Below are 15126 nucleotides of genomic sequence, written 5' to 3'. Positions count from 1 at the left end.
TACAAATCCTGGTTTGAGGTCGATACGATGATCTACTCCTGGTCTTTCCGGCGGGAGTTTGTTAAGACCATCTTTGGCAAAGACGTCTTGATACTGGTGGAGGAAGTGAGGGACGAGTTCTTCGAAAGTTTTCTTTTGCTTTTTTATTTCTCCTGCAACCGCGAATTCTTGGGCTTTATTACTTGTTTTTCCATAGTTTTGTTCTTTTTTTGATGTTCCGTCCCGAACGAGTGGGGTATCGAAGGTTATGTCTTCTATGATGCGTACGGTGGATCCATCAGTGGCATATTCGACGAGTACTTCGTCATTGGCCAATTGATAGTCAAATGGGTCTGCGACTGGGGTTTTGAAGTTTTCTGACCAGACGTCGTCCTTCGTATCATAGTTAGGCATTTCTTCATCAACTATCGGCTTCCGTAGTTTGGAATTTGTCCAAGTTCGGTTCGTTTCTTTTCTGACTTCTTTTCTTTTTTTGAAAAGTGGTGGGAGTGACTTTTTTCGTCTTTTTCTGTCGATGCTTTTTTCTATGGCAAGCGACCTCTTCGTTGATGGGAGTAATACGGTCTTGGCTTCCCAATCGATCTGAGGTTTTAGTGCAGCAAGCCAAGGGAATCCTAGGAGGATTTTGTCCTGCTTAGCTAACTTTGCCACATTGAACTTTCCGATCATAGTTCGTTGATCGATTTTGATCGTGAGTACGCAATAACGGGAGATAAGTCCTCCTTGAGCGTCTGATCCATCGGCGGTGATAACAGGGAAGGGTCGTGAAAGTTTATGGGTTTTTATTTTGTGCCTTTTACAGAAGGTATCGCTGATAAAGGTGCCGGATGCTCCGGAATCGATGACCATGGATGTTTCGACGGTTTGTACGCGTTTATCGGAAAAAATGGATGCAGGAATTCTTAATTCATTTCTGGTTCCGATAGAATGTATTAGTCGTACATGAGTGGGAGTTACTGACGTCGAGGCAGTGTCCCTTTCTAAAAATCCATTTCCACGAAGCGGCGTTCTACTTCAGTGAAGTCGCTGTCTTCTTCTTCTTCGACTTCTTTGGCTTTTTCTTTCATAGTTTTCCTTCGGATCGGTGCTTTCCTTTTAGGAATTTCTTCTTCGTTTCTCTCCTTCTTTCTTCTGATAGGGGTCCTGGAGGAGGAAGCGCGACTTTCGACTTCGTCGTCGCTGCTACTTTCTTCTTCTTTGTTTCTTCGGATCTGTCCTTTTTCTCTGGGGTGGAAGGAGGTGTCGTTGGCACGGTGTCCTACTTGGTGACATTTGAAGCATCTTCCTTCTTTGAGGTGTTTCTTTAATTCCGCGTCTGAGAGACGGCTTATGCGGTCGACTTCCATGTCGTCACTTCTTCTCGGAATGTAATGCCTATTTCCGAAGTTTTTCTTCTTCTGTTGCTGGGGTCTTTCCTTCTTTTTTATGGCTTTCCATCTTTGGAAGGCGTTATCGATATTAATGCAGGTATTGACGACAGTGTCGAAGTCATCAAGGGTTTCGCCTGTTTTATACAGGTTGTCCTGAAGCCCGTAGTCTAGGCCTTGTCGAAAGAATTCGATGAGGGGGGCTTGTTCGGTCATTCCCGCTCGGTGTGCGAGGAGCTTGTAATTGGAGATATAGGTGTGGAGATCTCCTTTCATCTCTAATCCTCTTATCTTTGTCATGGCAGTTCCGGCGGGGTCCATGGGTTTAAAGGCTTCGTCGAAGTCCTTTTTGAATTTGATCCAGGTACCGTAGCCGATCATTTGTCCAGAGGTGTCTTTCCTCTTGGGGTCTAGGGCTGCTTCCATGAAGTCTTCTGCCCAGGCTGCTGCGTTTCCTTTCGTCATGTAGGATAACACAAGGATGATTTTCTTTTTATCATCAACGTAGACTTTGTCGTTAATGTCGAGGTATGCATGACATTTCATCATGAATCTCTTTGATTCTTCCCTATCTCCATCGAATTCGGGAGGGGAACCGATCTTTAGTTCTATTTCTTTGTTCTGGGTCGTCATGGTGTTCAACGGAGGAATGGTTGGTAACGTTCCTAGGTTCAAGGCTCCGATCAAGGGAGTTAATGAAGTCGTGGTGTCGGTTTCGTTGCAGATGGCAACGGTTCAGGTGATAAAGACTTTAATCTTTTGTTACGACTGGGATAAGTCGAGCTATCTCTGTCTGAGTAGACGGTCGGCAGAATGCCAGATAGACGTGAGTCTGCTCTCGATTGAGAGATCAAGGTTTCTAGCTAAGGCGAGTGTCGTTGACTCCCTTAGAATAGTGGTTCTTAGACAGTAAGGTTGGAGACCTTACTGAAGGACAATGTTCCAGGTAAAACCCAGTAGATTAAAGTAAGGAATACAACAGTGGGTAGGTAGGTTTATATACAAGTGTTCAAGCGGAGCTTGTAAATGTGTTATCAAGATAGAAGCAAGAAGAGGCGGACAGCCCGCTTGGCAAGATAAGAGATAGGCATGATAAGAGATAAGCGTGATACGGACGGCCCGTTTAGCAACGAAAAGGGGAATGAGTATAGGGGTCTAAATGTTACTGTAACAGTTGAAGCAAGCAGGATTTGAGTGGGCAGAAGAGTTAGTGGGGGTCTTTGCGAAGATAGGCTTCAGCCGGTCCCAGGTAGACCAGGCCGTGTACTACAAGCGGGCACCGAATGAGCACGTCGTTGTCACCGTCTCCATGGATGACATGGCCGTCACTGCCAACCATATCTCCCACATCACTCGTTTCAAGTCCCAGCTTCACCAATACTTCGATATTATGGACCTGGGGGAGCTCAGCTGGTTGTTAGGACTGAAAGTAAGCAGAGACCAAATGGCATGCACCATAACACTGTCGCAGAAAGCCTATGTTGGCACCATCGTCGAACACTTCTACATAGGCGACACTAAGAGTGCGCAAATGCCAATGGAACTGGGACTCACCTTGTCCATTGAGCAGGGACCTGTCACAGTCGCCAAAATCCACGACATGCATGATGTGCTGTATCAACGAGCCATTGGCTCATTGATGTACGCAGCAACCAGTACACGCCCCGACATAGCCTTCTCTGTTGCCATGTTGTCGCAATTTATGCGCAACCCTGGTAGGCCCCATTGGGAGGCCACCAAGAGGGCCCTCCAATACCTCAAAGGTACAGGCGAGTACGAGCTGACACTTGGGGCCACAGACGGAGGTCTTGAAGCCTTTGTGGATGCCAATTGGGTGTCCCAGCCACATAGGTACTCGATGTCTGGGTACATCGTCCTACTGAACGGAGGTCCAGTGGCTTGGAGTGCGCAAAAGCAGGCACTAATAGCCCTGTCCACTGCAGAGGCTGAGTATATTGCCCTGACGAGCGTAATGTGCAAGTTACTTTACCTGTGGTTGCTCATCGAGGAACTCTACGACACTCTCCTGCACCCCATACCCGTGTTCTGCGACAACCAAGCCACGATAGTGTTAGCATCAAATGGCAAGTTCCAATCACACACCAAACACATCGACCTCAGATCAGAGTCGAGAGAGGCCGAAGGATCCGAGCGATAAGGGGAGATAGGTCCAAGCGCACGCCAAATAGGACAAAGACAAGCGACGTATGACGTCGGCTCGCGTCCTAAAATCTTTCCAATGTTTATCAATCATATATTCCTGTAACCACGCCACTTACCTTATAAGCACAGAGTGCAGCGCCCAAACATCTCAGTTGTTTCGAACGAACTGAGATGTGAGTATCTTTGTCGTACCTGCCGTTAACGTTGAACTAATGGCTCGTAGTTACCTTTGTGTTCTAGGTACATAGATCAATAGAGTCGTTTTGAATGAACTGAGATTTACCTTTGTGTTCTAGTGATTCGCTCTTTGTCGTACATACTCCCGCGCTCGTATAACGCCTATAGGTACACCTGTTAAAAGGCGCGTCTAATACGCCTGTTTAGGAACGAGCGCACCGTTTTGAGTCTTAGCTCGTTGTCGGCCGAATGTCCTGTTAAACGGTCTCAGAATCATATTTTTCTATTCCTACTCTACCCGCACATAAAAACGAACCCTCGTAGAATTAGGCATCTCAGTCTTCCTCCTGGATACTGAGATGTAAGCACCAGTACCATCGTATAACGTATCATCAGCTAACAAAGACTTAGCATACCTTTTGTCATAGGTACTTTTAGCACGTGGAGTCTTCCTCCCGGATACTGAGATCATACCTTTTGTCATAGTTGTCCTTCTCCCCGCATGTCCGCATCCTCGAAGTCAACAGGTTATGAGCCCTGACATGGCCAACACCGACAGCATGCTCCCCACCAACTCAGCGTTGTTTAACATACCAAAGCTCGCAGAAGACGGGGCGAATTGGATTACCTACAAGGAAAGAACGTTAACAGCGATTGGTGCAAGAGGGTTAATGCGTTACGCTGACGGCCGTGCAACGAAGCCTGTGAAATATGCTGTCAACCCCAGCACGAAGCAGGTTCAAAAACCCGACGGAACGGTGCCTACGCAGGCAGAGATCGATGCTCTAGACGAAAGGATGGATGAGTTCCATCAAAAGGATTCATTAGTAAAACAGCAAATATTCAGCACCATTACTGACTGGTTACTCCTCCGGGTACAGAAACTTGGGCTTGGCTCGAGGATATGGGCCGAAATATGTGACATCCACGAGGGAAAGACCGAGCTGGTCCAAATAGACCTTTGGCGCCGCCTTCAGGAGACACGCTGTGAAGAGAATGCAGATGTAAAGGCTCACTTTAGCGAAATGTTGCGCCTTCGCAAGTCCTTGGCAGGCATGGGAGCCGAAATTGACGATCGAGACTTCTACGCTATCATCCTGGCCTCCCTTCCAGAATCGTATCGCCCCCTCCTCTCATCGATCAACGCAGCCGCGAAGATCACGATGACACCCTTAAGTCCTTATGAATTAGTCAACATCATATCGGAGGAATATGAGCATCGTATGCTCACCGATCGCCGCACGACAAAGAAAGGCACTAACTCGGCACTTTCTGCTACAGCAAAGGGGAACTCCAGCAGAGCGAGGACACCTAGGAGTACCCCGAGTGCAGCGAACCCTGATGCAGTGTGTTACAACTGCGAACGTAAGGGACACTACAAGGAGGATTGTTGGAGAAAAGGGGGAGGAAAGGAAGGTCAGGGACCAAATCAAAAGCAGAGAAGGGGAGGGAACTCACAGAGACATACGGCAAACGTCGCTGCTGACCCTCCCGGCTCCCAAGACAACTTTGTGTTTGCCACCAGTGCCCTAACGACCATTGTGGAACAGCTCAGAGTCCCCGTAGAACGTCGCGGCGCCATAATCAATTCTGGAGCAAGCGCGCACTTCTGTCCGGATAGGTCGAAGTTCGAGGACTTCGTAACCATAAAGCCACAAGATATACATACGGCTGATGGTACGAAGGTTAGCGCCGTTGGGAAGGGTAACATTAAGATAGACTTACCTTTAGGCAATAAACGCACAACTGTCACGCTGCAGGATGCCCTATACGCCCCACAGATGGCCTTTACCCTCGTGTCAACGAACTGAATCACGGCCGCTGGTTTTGCCGTTCATTTTGAGGGTACCAAGTGCCGCATCCTGTCGAAAGGGCCAAAACGCCAGGTTATCGCAGAGATCCCTCAAGTTGAGGGACTCTACACTGTTCTCGCACGTCAGCAACACTATGCGAGTCTTGCTAAAAAGAAACTCACCGTTTTCGAGCTTCACAAAGCTCTAGGCCATATCTCACAGCCGGCGGTCCAGCATGCGATGCAGAAAGGACTCATTGAGGGTGTTGAGCTAGACTCCACCTCTCAGCCTGAGTTCTGTGACGCATGCGCCAAGAGCAAGGCTACCAGGGTCCCTTTCCCAAAGGAGACGGACAGGCGAGCAAAATCCTATGGCGCCCTAGTACACACGGACCTTTGGGGCCCCTCCCAGACTGCCAGTCTAGGAGGCTGCAACTATTATATGAGCTTCACGGATGATTACACCCGTGAAACCAAAGTCTGGTTCCTAAAGGTGAAAAGCGAGGCGTTAGAGGCATTCAAACAGTATACGGCTCACCTCGGCAGACAGCACCCGGGAGTCAGGGTCCAAAAGATCCGGTCAGATCGCGGAGGGGAATATCTCTCTGCAAAATTTGATAAGTACTTGCGAGACGAGGGAATAGAACGTGAACTTACTGTTCACGACTCCCCACAACAAAACGGCATGGCGGAACGCCTAAATCGCACGTTAGTGTCCCTCGCACGGGCCATGCTCCTAGGACGAGAGCTGCCAAAATACCTGTGGGCCGAGGCGATTAGCTATGCAACCTGGCTGAAAAATCGCCTACCTTCGAGGGCAATACCCAACCAAACACCATATGGTTTGGTGCATGGCACCAAGCCGGACTTGTCCCTAGCCAAGGAGTTTGGCGTCTCCTGCCTGGTCCACGTGGGCAACACGGGGAAGTTGGATGCAAGGGCGGAAGAGGCCATCTTCGTAGGTGTTGACGCCGAGAGTAAGGTGTATCGAGTCTATTGGGCAGGGAAGCGTAAGGTCTCAGTAGAACGCAATGTCGTATTCCCACCTACCACCGTTGAGGTTGCTGCTGATGTGCAGGACGAGGGGGAGTCTGGATCCATGAAGCCTTCGAACGTTAGCGTCCAGGCAACATCACCAGCCAATCCACCACTCACCAGTCCAAAACCTCCTTCTACGCCCCCACAGTCACCCCAACTCCCTCAAATACCACCCGAGCCACGAGCCACGAGGACGAGACCCCCGCCAGGATACTATGCCTCCCTCCATGAAGGAGAGGTAGCGGCGCTAGCTGCAGAACCACTCCTCATAGCGTCAGAAGGCACAAACGATGGATCAGACGGACCACTTACCTGGTACACGATGGCTGCTGCAGAGGCAGAACCCACCCTCCAACAGGCCTTGAGTGGGCCGGATGCGGGTGAATGGCAGGAGGCGATAGACTATGAATTAGGTCAGCTGGAGAAGCTTGGAACGTGGGAGATCGTCAACGCACCTGACCGTGTGAATTTGATCCCGTGCCATTATGTTCTGGCCACAAAGAGAGGTCCAAACGGCGAGAAGCTAAAGCTCCGCGCCCGGCTAGTAGCAAATGGACAACGACAGAAGTTCGGTGTCGACTATTTCGACATGTTCGCACCCACCTCCAATATGACGACGATTCGGGCCGTTCTATCTATGGCCGCCAAACTTGACTGGGAAATCCATCAAGTGGATATTAAGAGTGCGTACCTGTATGCTGAGCTTAAAGAGGACATTTACATGCGCCCACCGCCTGGATACTTGAAGAAAGGAGACGAGGGAAAGGTGTTGAAGTTGAGAAGGAGTCTGCCGGGTCTGAAGCAAGCTGGGTATGAGTGGTCTGAGGAGTTAGCGTCTGTTTTTGCCAGGATGGCCTTTACCCGCTCCCAGATCGACCAAGCCGTCTTCTACCGCTCCGTCGATGACGAGCACACCGTCGTGACTGTATCAGTCGACGATACATCAGCAAAACCCTAACCCTATGTACAGCGCTGCACAACCCTGCACAGCATCACAGCGTCACAGCAAGGTCCCCCCATGCACAGCGCTGCACAGTGCTGCGCACTACACAATTTCTCAATAAAACATAATTGTTAGTATACCATCATGTTGTATATATATTTATGACTACATTACATTTATTTTTACATAGAATTAGTACTTCTGTGATGCTGCAGAGCCTTTGCAAAAAAAAAATTATGACCTGTGACACGCTGTGTGGCTGTGGCACTGTACCCAAATCAGGGTTTTGCTGATGTATGGCCGTAACGTCGAAGCACCTCCGTCACATAGCTAAGTTCAAACAACAACTCACACAGTACTTCGATATCTCCGACCTCGGTGAGCTGAACTGGTTGCTGGGCCTCAAGGTCGAATGCGACCGTCACACTCGCACCATCCAGCTTTCCCAAAGGGCCTACATTGACACCATAGTCGAGCGTTTCCATCTTGAGGACGCGAAACACGTCGCAACCCCCATGGAAACAGGTGTAGTCCTGTCCGATGCTAACTCTCCCTCAACCCACGCTCAAACAGAGGCCATGCGAAACGTACCCTATCAGCGAGCCATCGGCTCGCTGATGTATGCAGCCACGAGCACTCGCCCAGATATTGGGTTTGCCGTTGCCATACTATCCCAGTTCATGCGGAACCCCGGCGTAGTCCATTGGGACGCCGTCAAAAGAGTCCTGAGGTACCTGAAAGGTACATCTGACTATGGAATTACTCTAGGGGGTTCAGGAACGGGACTGGAAGCTTACGCGGACGCAGACTGGGCCTCGCAGGCCCACAGGCACTCAATGACGGGCTACATCGTCATGCTAGACGGTGGCCCAGTAGCGTGGAGTGCACACAAGCAACCGATAATCGTGTTGTCTACGGCCGAGGCAGAATACATCGCACTGACCACTGTAGGCCGTGAGATAATGTATCTCCAGCTACTCCTCGAAGAACTTTACCAGTGCACGCCCATTGCTACGCCCTTGTACTGTGACAACCAGGCCGCCATAGCACTTGCAACCAACAATAAATTCCACTCCCGCACGAAACACATCGACCTACGCTATCATTTCGTTCGATTCCACGTTCAGCACGACACCTTCACTCTCATTTATTGCCCCACCGACGATAACGTCGCAGACGCACTCACGAAGCCGCTACCACGTCCACGCCTGGAGAAGCTACATGGCATGATGAAGCTCGAGTGCGCTCGAGGGGGAGTGTTAAAAGGTGCGTCTAATACGCCTGTTTAAAAACGAGTGCACCGTTTCAGGTCTTAGCTCGTTGTCGGCCGAATGTCCTGTTAAACGGTCTCAGAATCATATTTTTCTATTCCTACTCTACCCGCACATAAAAACGAACCCTCGTAGAATTAGGCATCTCAGTCTTCCTCCCGGATACTGAGATGTAAGCACCAGTACCATCGTATAACGTATCATCAGCTAACAAAGACTTAGCATACCTTTTGTCATAGGTACTTTTAGCACGTGGAGTCTTCCTCCCGGATACTGAGATCATACCTTTCGTCATAGTTGTCCTTCTCCCCGCGTGTCCGCATCCTCGAAGTCAACAACACCCGCCCGACCAGCTAAAATCGGCCTCAAAAATGCGAAACTTTTGGCCTCAAAAATGCAATTCCGGGCAGAGGTCAAAAAATCACGTGGTGTGACATGCTGTGACCTCCCGCTAATGCGTGACAGATTGTGACACGCTACTCACCGGTGACAACAGCGGCGACCATAGAGGCACATAGTATCTCAATCAAATGTAATAAGTTTACTAGAATAGATCAACCACTATTTCTCGGTCTCTCATGCCTGTAATTTCGGTACCTTGTATCTTCCGGATCTGATGCTTAAGGTCTTTGGAAAGCATGATGACAAGAAGCTGTTTTATGAGGCGTTTGAGGGGGCGTGTATTTGAGTCGGGACAGGTCGGAATAGGGTTCAAACCTTCACCGCTGGACGAGTGTCCTATAAACCTGTTCTGAAGGACGTGAAAAATGCAATAGCCGGATAGGCCTTTCGTCCACAGTGTCTCAAAAATGCTATTTCCGGGCAGAGATTTTGTGATATTTGGCGCTCAAAAATGCTATTTTGCGGGGGTACATTAGCTGGAGCTTCCGGGGGCCTCGAAAGGCGAAGATGGCCAAGTCTGCCGATACCTGTTCTAAACGCGATTCGAAACGTGTGAAAACAGCTGGTATGGACTTAGACTCGGAGGTTTGCAACTTAGAGCCACCCGAGATCTTTTCTTCAAATATCGAGTCTCCCATTCCATCTTCATCGTCTAGCACTACTCTTTTGCCGCCACTGTCGCTGAAACCAAAGCCTCAGACAAAAAATTCAGTAAGAGATACGACAGATTATCATTGATCAAAACGTTCGGTTCTCCATCTCTCGTAAGTTCAACCGGCGAAATAAAATAATAACAGCAAAAGCATCTCCACCAATCGCATGAGTGTGCTACTGAGGTCGTAAGTGTTGGTAAGTGTCCATAACGCGTGTAAGTTAAGCGTTCATTTCAGTGGTTTTGCAGATGCATGGAAGCACTAAGTATGTAGTCGATGCTGAGATATCGAGCAATGGCCCTGCCCCGCGATCGACAAACATTCCTAGCAAGCGAAATCAATAAACTTTGAATGTTTGTAAAGCCATTTGCAATTCGCCGCCGTGGGAGTCGCTAGGCTGAAAAAGCGACTGATCTCGTCGTAACGCCGTCGAAGAACATTCCTGCCAAGCGAGCATGGAAGTGCCAGGGCGTCGTATGTAGTCACCGCCGAGAAATCAATGATAAAATGCCAGAAATGGTGCTCGACTCCTTCGGCAACGAAAGTGAAAGTGTTAGGATGAGGTAAATTCATCGACAAACATTCTTGATAGGAGGAAACGAGGAATGATCGATAGCTCCTTTTGCGATGAAAGTTCCAGAGCGGCGGTCATGAGCCAGCGAGTTGCCATCGCCCTATGGTTTGGCACCAGCATCGAGCTGCTCGCACGATTCAGGAGGGACGCCAGAATGCCGTGGCCCGTCGCCGAGTCTGCACCTGAGGAGTCCGCATATAAATGATGTTGCGACCGCAGGTTTGAAGACCAACTCACTTCTCGTATTCTCTTTCTTGCCTCACAAACAACAAATCTCATTCATCATTCATCATGGCTATCAGCGGTGTCCTTGTAAACGTACACAACCCTGCCCTCGTGTTGACGATGACCAAAGACGGCAAGGTCGAAGGTCAGAGTCTGAACCATACCGGCCGTGACAATCAGCTGGTCAGTAGACGTCCAGAGATGAAGTTCCGACCCTAACGCTGACAGTGATATCATCGATAGTGGTTCGCGCAGTTCAGATATGTCAAAGAAACAGACGCGTATGTGTGGTCGGTCCTGAACAAGGGTACTGGAAAGTACTTGTCGTGGAACGTAGGTGTCTGCGAGAAGCGATTCAGATGTCAATCTCACCACTTTGCACCAACTTGCAGTCGAGCATGCAAGTCCTCATGAGCGACACTCAACACTGGTGGAAATTGGCCATCGTAGGCGAGAATATCGGGTGCGTATCATGCGTGGTTCGGACCAGGCCTATCGACTGACGATGAGGCGCAGATTCCAAGTCCCCCATGCGTCCAAGGACGATGAAAGCTACTACACTTTGGAGCTTGAAGACAATGCATCGGTGACGTGGCCCGTTGACCGTGGTATCGTACTGTTTTCTGACGCTCGTTGCAGGTCACCCTCAAGAACCAGACGGGGACTGTCATCAGCAGGCAGCTGTGGACTCCCGTGGATAAATGAGCGTGCGCCTGAAGGATTTCGTTTCAAGTTGGCTGTCTCGCGAATGTGTTAGTCTGCGTGCTTTTTGACGAACGTGACATCCAACTGTCGCGGTAAATGTGCCGCAGTCCCTGTTTTTCGTATCTTTTGTACACGTATGCATTGTTGTCTGCCGCGGCCCATAGCACGCTTGTGGTTGGTTCCGTGAGCGCGAGGTAATTCTCAACCAGCAACATTGAAAAACACGCATGTCTTCGATATTCGTACGTGCCGTGCCTCTGATGATTCGAGTGGGCATTGGCGGGACGAGGCGTGCGCTAGCTCAGAGAAGGTGTGGTACATCTCCAGATGCTCTGGACGCCGCATAAATCAATAAACGACCCCGCGTGCGAGAGAACGGGGATACTCGCCCGCAATCCACTATAATTTTTGCTTCCTGATCCTGGTATATCGCGCTCTGCGAACGTTATCTTGCGAGTAGAAGTGTCGATTGAGAAAGAGGATGTATCTTGACATTAACATTCTCGGCGAGGTCATCCACGTGGACGTCCTCTGGCTCTGTTTTGAATTATATGATTAGCCTGTCCGCCTCAACTATTCGATTCTTGTTCCTTCCTTTCTTCTACTGCCGTTCTCTCCTCCAACCAAGTACTACTGACGTGCGCCACGAGTTTGCAAGGACGTCGGCAGGCAGGCGCGGGCGTGCATCAAAACATGAGAGGGACGACGAAGACATAGCTGACGGTGGATGACCGGAAGGTACAACTCTTGCGACTGAGATCGGACGGAGATACATATGTTCTGTATGATCTTCAACGTATTGCTGAACCGGACCTTTTGTTGCTAAAAAGGAAGTCGAAGGCTTTGGGATTCATTATGTACAAACAACCGTGCCGAGGCCATTACAATATCACATGTGATATTCTTCAAGATTAGTAGTAAGAAGACCAGTTAAAAGCCCCCTTCAATCTCCGTGATGCTGAGCGAGTCCGGGTCCGAGTCTCCGCATAGTTCTAGGGAGACGGATGAAAGGGACGGGCGAACAGGAACAAAGTTTATCACTAGACCCTAATATTACAAAAAACAAGAAGCTGGAGGGAGAATGGTAGACATAGAGATATCCGATCACCCAGCGCGATGAAGGTCAGCGTAACTAGATCTAGAATATGCAAGTATCTCGTGGTCAAGAGATTCCGCATTCTCACAATGTGAAGTGATTCGCATGACACAGATCTTAGCCTGCCTAGATTTGATTACTGTTTTCAAACTTCCAGGTTAATGCTTTAACCAGCAGCACCTATAAAGCGCGTGAGCACATAACTGACGAACAACCAACCAACCCACACTGGTCTGAAATATCTAGCCCTTTTTACGGTAAGTTTCACCTCACCAACAATATACGATGACACTGATGTGGTCTAGATGAGTTTGTTGACGATGATTATCCTGGCATTTACGGCTGGTGGTCCTCTTTGTGCACGAGCCATGCCTAGCCCCGAGACCACTTACACCCCATGCATTTGGAGAACGCTGTGTGGGGAAACGTGCGCCCAATTGTATACAGTGGACACCAGAGTCTGCAATAGTACCAATGACGCTCTCGCAATTCAGTATTGCTGTGCATACTAGTATCGGGAAAACATTGTAACGCAAATGAGGGGTCCGGGTATGTTGGCGGCGATACTCTTTATCAGAAACACGTACTAAGCACAAAATAGAGATGAAAACACACACGTTGCAAAGTGCAATAAAAGATCCCCGAAAGATTTCTCGTAGATTGTATTCTTAGTTGCTCTTGTAAGGACTTTTCTGTCACGCACTTGTTGATCATCGTCAAGGAATCAAACTTGTTCTTCATGAATGCTGTACGGACCTAATGGTCGTTTCAGGAAGGGACTACTCGCACTGCTCAGGACAAGTCCGATACCAAAACGGGACGACACCCGTCCAATATTCGTTGTTTGGTGGTGAAGAAAATCTTGAAACTGTGACCTTTATTTCGCTTGGGTATTCCGGAGAAAGGAAATGAACACTACCTGAAAGATAGCCAAATCTCAGAAGCACGCAGTGCGGTGTAGGCTGGTGTTCAGGGTAGCGCATCCCAAGTTCGTGGAATCAACAAACAAATACAATGTCTTGTGGATGTGCAGTGTACTGTAAGCGATGCAGAATATGATTTTCCTGGATCCATTCACCGGAGGTCAAGAACAGCGCGGGTCAGAGAGCTTGACAACTACCGCCGGTGTTTAGAAACAACCTGGAAAGAAACGATGCTACTCACACCGAAAATGCCACGAGCGAAGTTGACCTGGTCGCTCAAGCCCTCATAATCTTTCCTACCCGCTAACCTGTGAAATTGGGAATGTAAACGCACGTGCATGTTTGTATGTACACTTGCAATCTGATCAGCAACGGTGTTTAACGCCAGCAGGCGTCAAACATATTGATGCCAAATTTTATTCAAGGCAAGGGGCATAGAGGGCGATAGTCTGCCTCGATGGAAAAGGCAAGCTGCACTTGCCTACATGTCCTCATAATGCTAAGTATGTTGTCTGTCCGCAGGGGAAAGCCACGATAGGTACCAGGGACGCTGTGATTGACACGGTACAAAGTCACAAGTACGCAACGTTTACTTCCGACCGGCTCTCCACTCTCCAGTCGCATACAGAGCTTGCTTACCAGCGAACACGGTTGGAATAGCAAGGATACCTCCGTACAGAAGCACCTGACCAAGCTTGAGATCTACCCAATACCAGACAAGTAGCACTTCAAAGGCGCCGAGGAGGGCAGTAAAGGGTATGATACTGAGTGAAAAGAGGTTCGGGACCTTGACGCCAATTTTACTCCACTTTGATAACAAAGTTCGTCAGCTGAGGATTGATTTAATACAAAAAACGTACCAGTCCGATCAACACGAGCCAAGGCGACAGTACAGTCGCTGCAAATACGGCAGAGACAAACTGAGGAGGTGACTTTTGTTCAGGGCGGAAGGTATGCTTGATGGCGGGGAGGACATGGAACGACGCTTCATCCGGGTGTTCAGCAGGAGTTTGGGAGGCAGGTAGGTAGAGGTCAAAAAGGTCGTATTGTGCAGGTGCGTGCACGAAGGAGCCCAGAATAAGCGAGACCTCAAGGGGGTTGTGCGTGGTTGGCGGGATGGACGCAGGTGGGCGCACCATGTTCTAACATGGCGATTAAATCTAACGCATTTTGCAACAGCAAAAGTGATGCAACGCACCAGCTCAAATTTAGCCTTTCCTCCTGGGGTCACACGAACAGGCTGGATGCCCTCCTCGCCAGACGCCTTGTCATAGAATCGGAGGAAGGTTTGGTGCGGTTGAACACCTTTGCCCTCGTCACTTTCCGTTATCTGGAACGTAAGCTTAAGAGTGTCAGTTGGGCCAAGAGTCAAAGGCTCTGGTTTTTCGGTCAAGGACAGGCTATATGGCATATGAGTTATACTACAGCAGGAATGTGATTAGCGCATACGTGTCCGAGCGCAGCTGAGTCGCATCTGGCGTGCTAATTGTGAAACGAGGAGACTGAAGGGACAAAGAGGCCGCTTGGACAGTTGCTGCAAGAAGCAGCCAAGAGAATTGCCATACCATGGTTTTAGTTAAGATGTTGCAGTCCCAGTTTGGATGACGTGTTAAGTCTTCAAGCTCAGCTAAAGTTCTACAAAAATAATAAAAACAATTTATTCCTGAAGAGCAAAAAAAGACCCCACCGTGGTTCGAACACGGGACCGCACGATCTGCAATCGTGTGCTCTACCACTGAGCTATAGAGTCGATATCGCACATTGCCCACTTGAATGATATATTACCGTTTCCAAGAC

General features: G+C 49.1%; 2 protein-coding genes and 1 non-coding gene across 3 annotated transcripts; 1 reads left to right on the top strand and 2 right to left on the bottom strand.

Annotated features, from left to right (window-relative positions):
* Positions 1 to 10671: 10671 nt before the first annotated feature.
* HD556DRAFT_1313217 (uncharacterized protein) lies at positions 10672 to 11310 on the top strand (the record flags this gene model as incomplete). Its single annotated transcript, XM_041300763.1, has 5 exons — positions 10672 to 10788; positions 10849 to 10938; positions 10998 to 11068; positions 11122 to 11218; positions 11245 to 11310. The coding sequence occupies 5 exons, from the start codon at positions 10672 to 10674 to the stop codon at positions 11308 to 11310; spliced, it is 441 nt and encodes a 146-aa protein (XP_041154281.1).
* Positions 11311 to 13741: 2431 nt separating this feature from the next.
* On the bottom strand, positions 13742 to 15082 carry HD556DRAFT_1413244 (Oligosaccharyltransferase subunit Ribophorin II-domain-containing protein). The gene is made up of 5 exons (XM_041304231.1): positions 15017 to 15082; positions 14779 to 14964; positions 14528 to 14729; positions 14190 to 14471; positions 13742 to 14137 (listed from the first exon to the last, which is right to left on the bottom strand). The coding sequence occupies exons 2-5, from the start codon at positions 14895 to 14897 to the stop codon at positions 13919 to 13921; spliced, it is 822 nt and encodes a 273-aa protein (XP_041154280.1). The 5' UTR covers positions 14898 to 14964; positions 15017 to 15082; the 3' UTR covers positions 13742 to 13918.
* HD556DRAFT_t114 lies at positions 15008 to 15079 on the bottom strand. Its single transcript has one exon. It is a non-coding gene; the product is annotated as a tRNA-Cys (tRNA).
* Positions 15083 to 15126: the final 44 nt, after the last annotated feature.

The sequence above is a fragment of the Suillus plorans genome (assembly GCF_016647745.1).
Source record: "Suillus plorans strain S12 chromosome Unknown HD556scaffold_87, whole genome shotgun sequence".
Taxonomy (NCBI): domain Eukaryota; kingdom Fungi; phylum Basidiomycota; class Agaricomycetes; order Boletales; family Suillaceae; genus Suillus; species Suillus plorans.
This window is presented reverse-complemented; position numbering and strand designations above follow the sequence as displayed.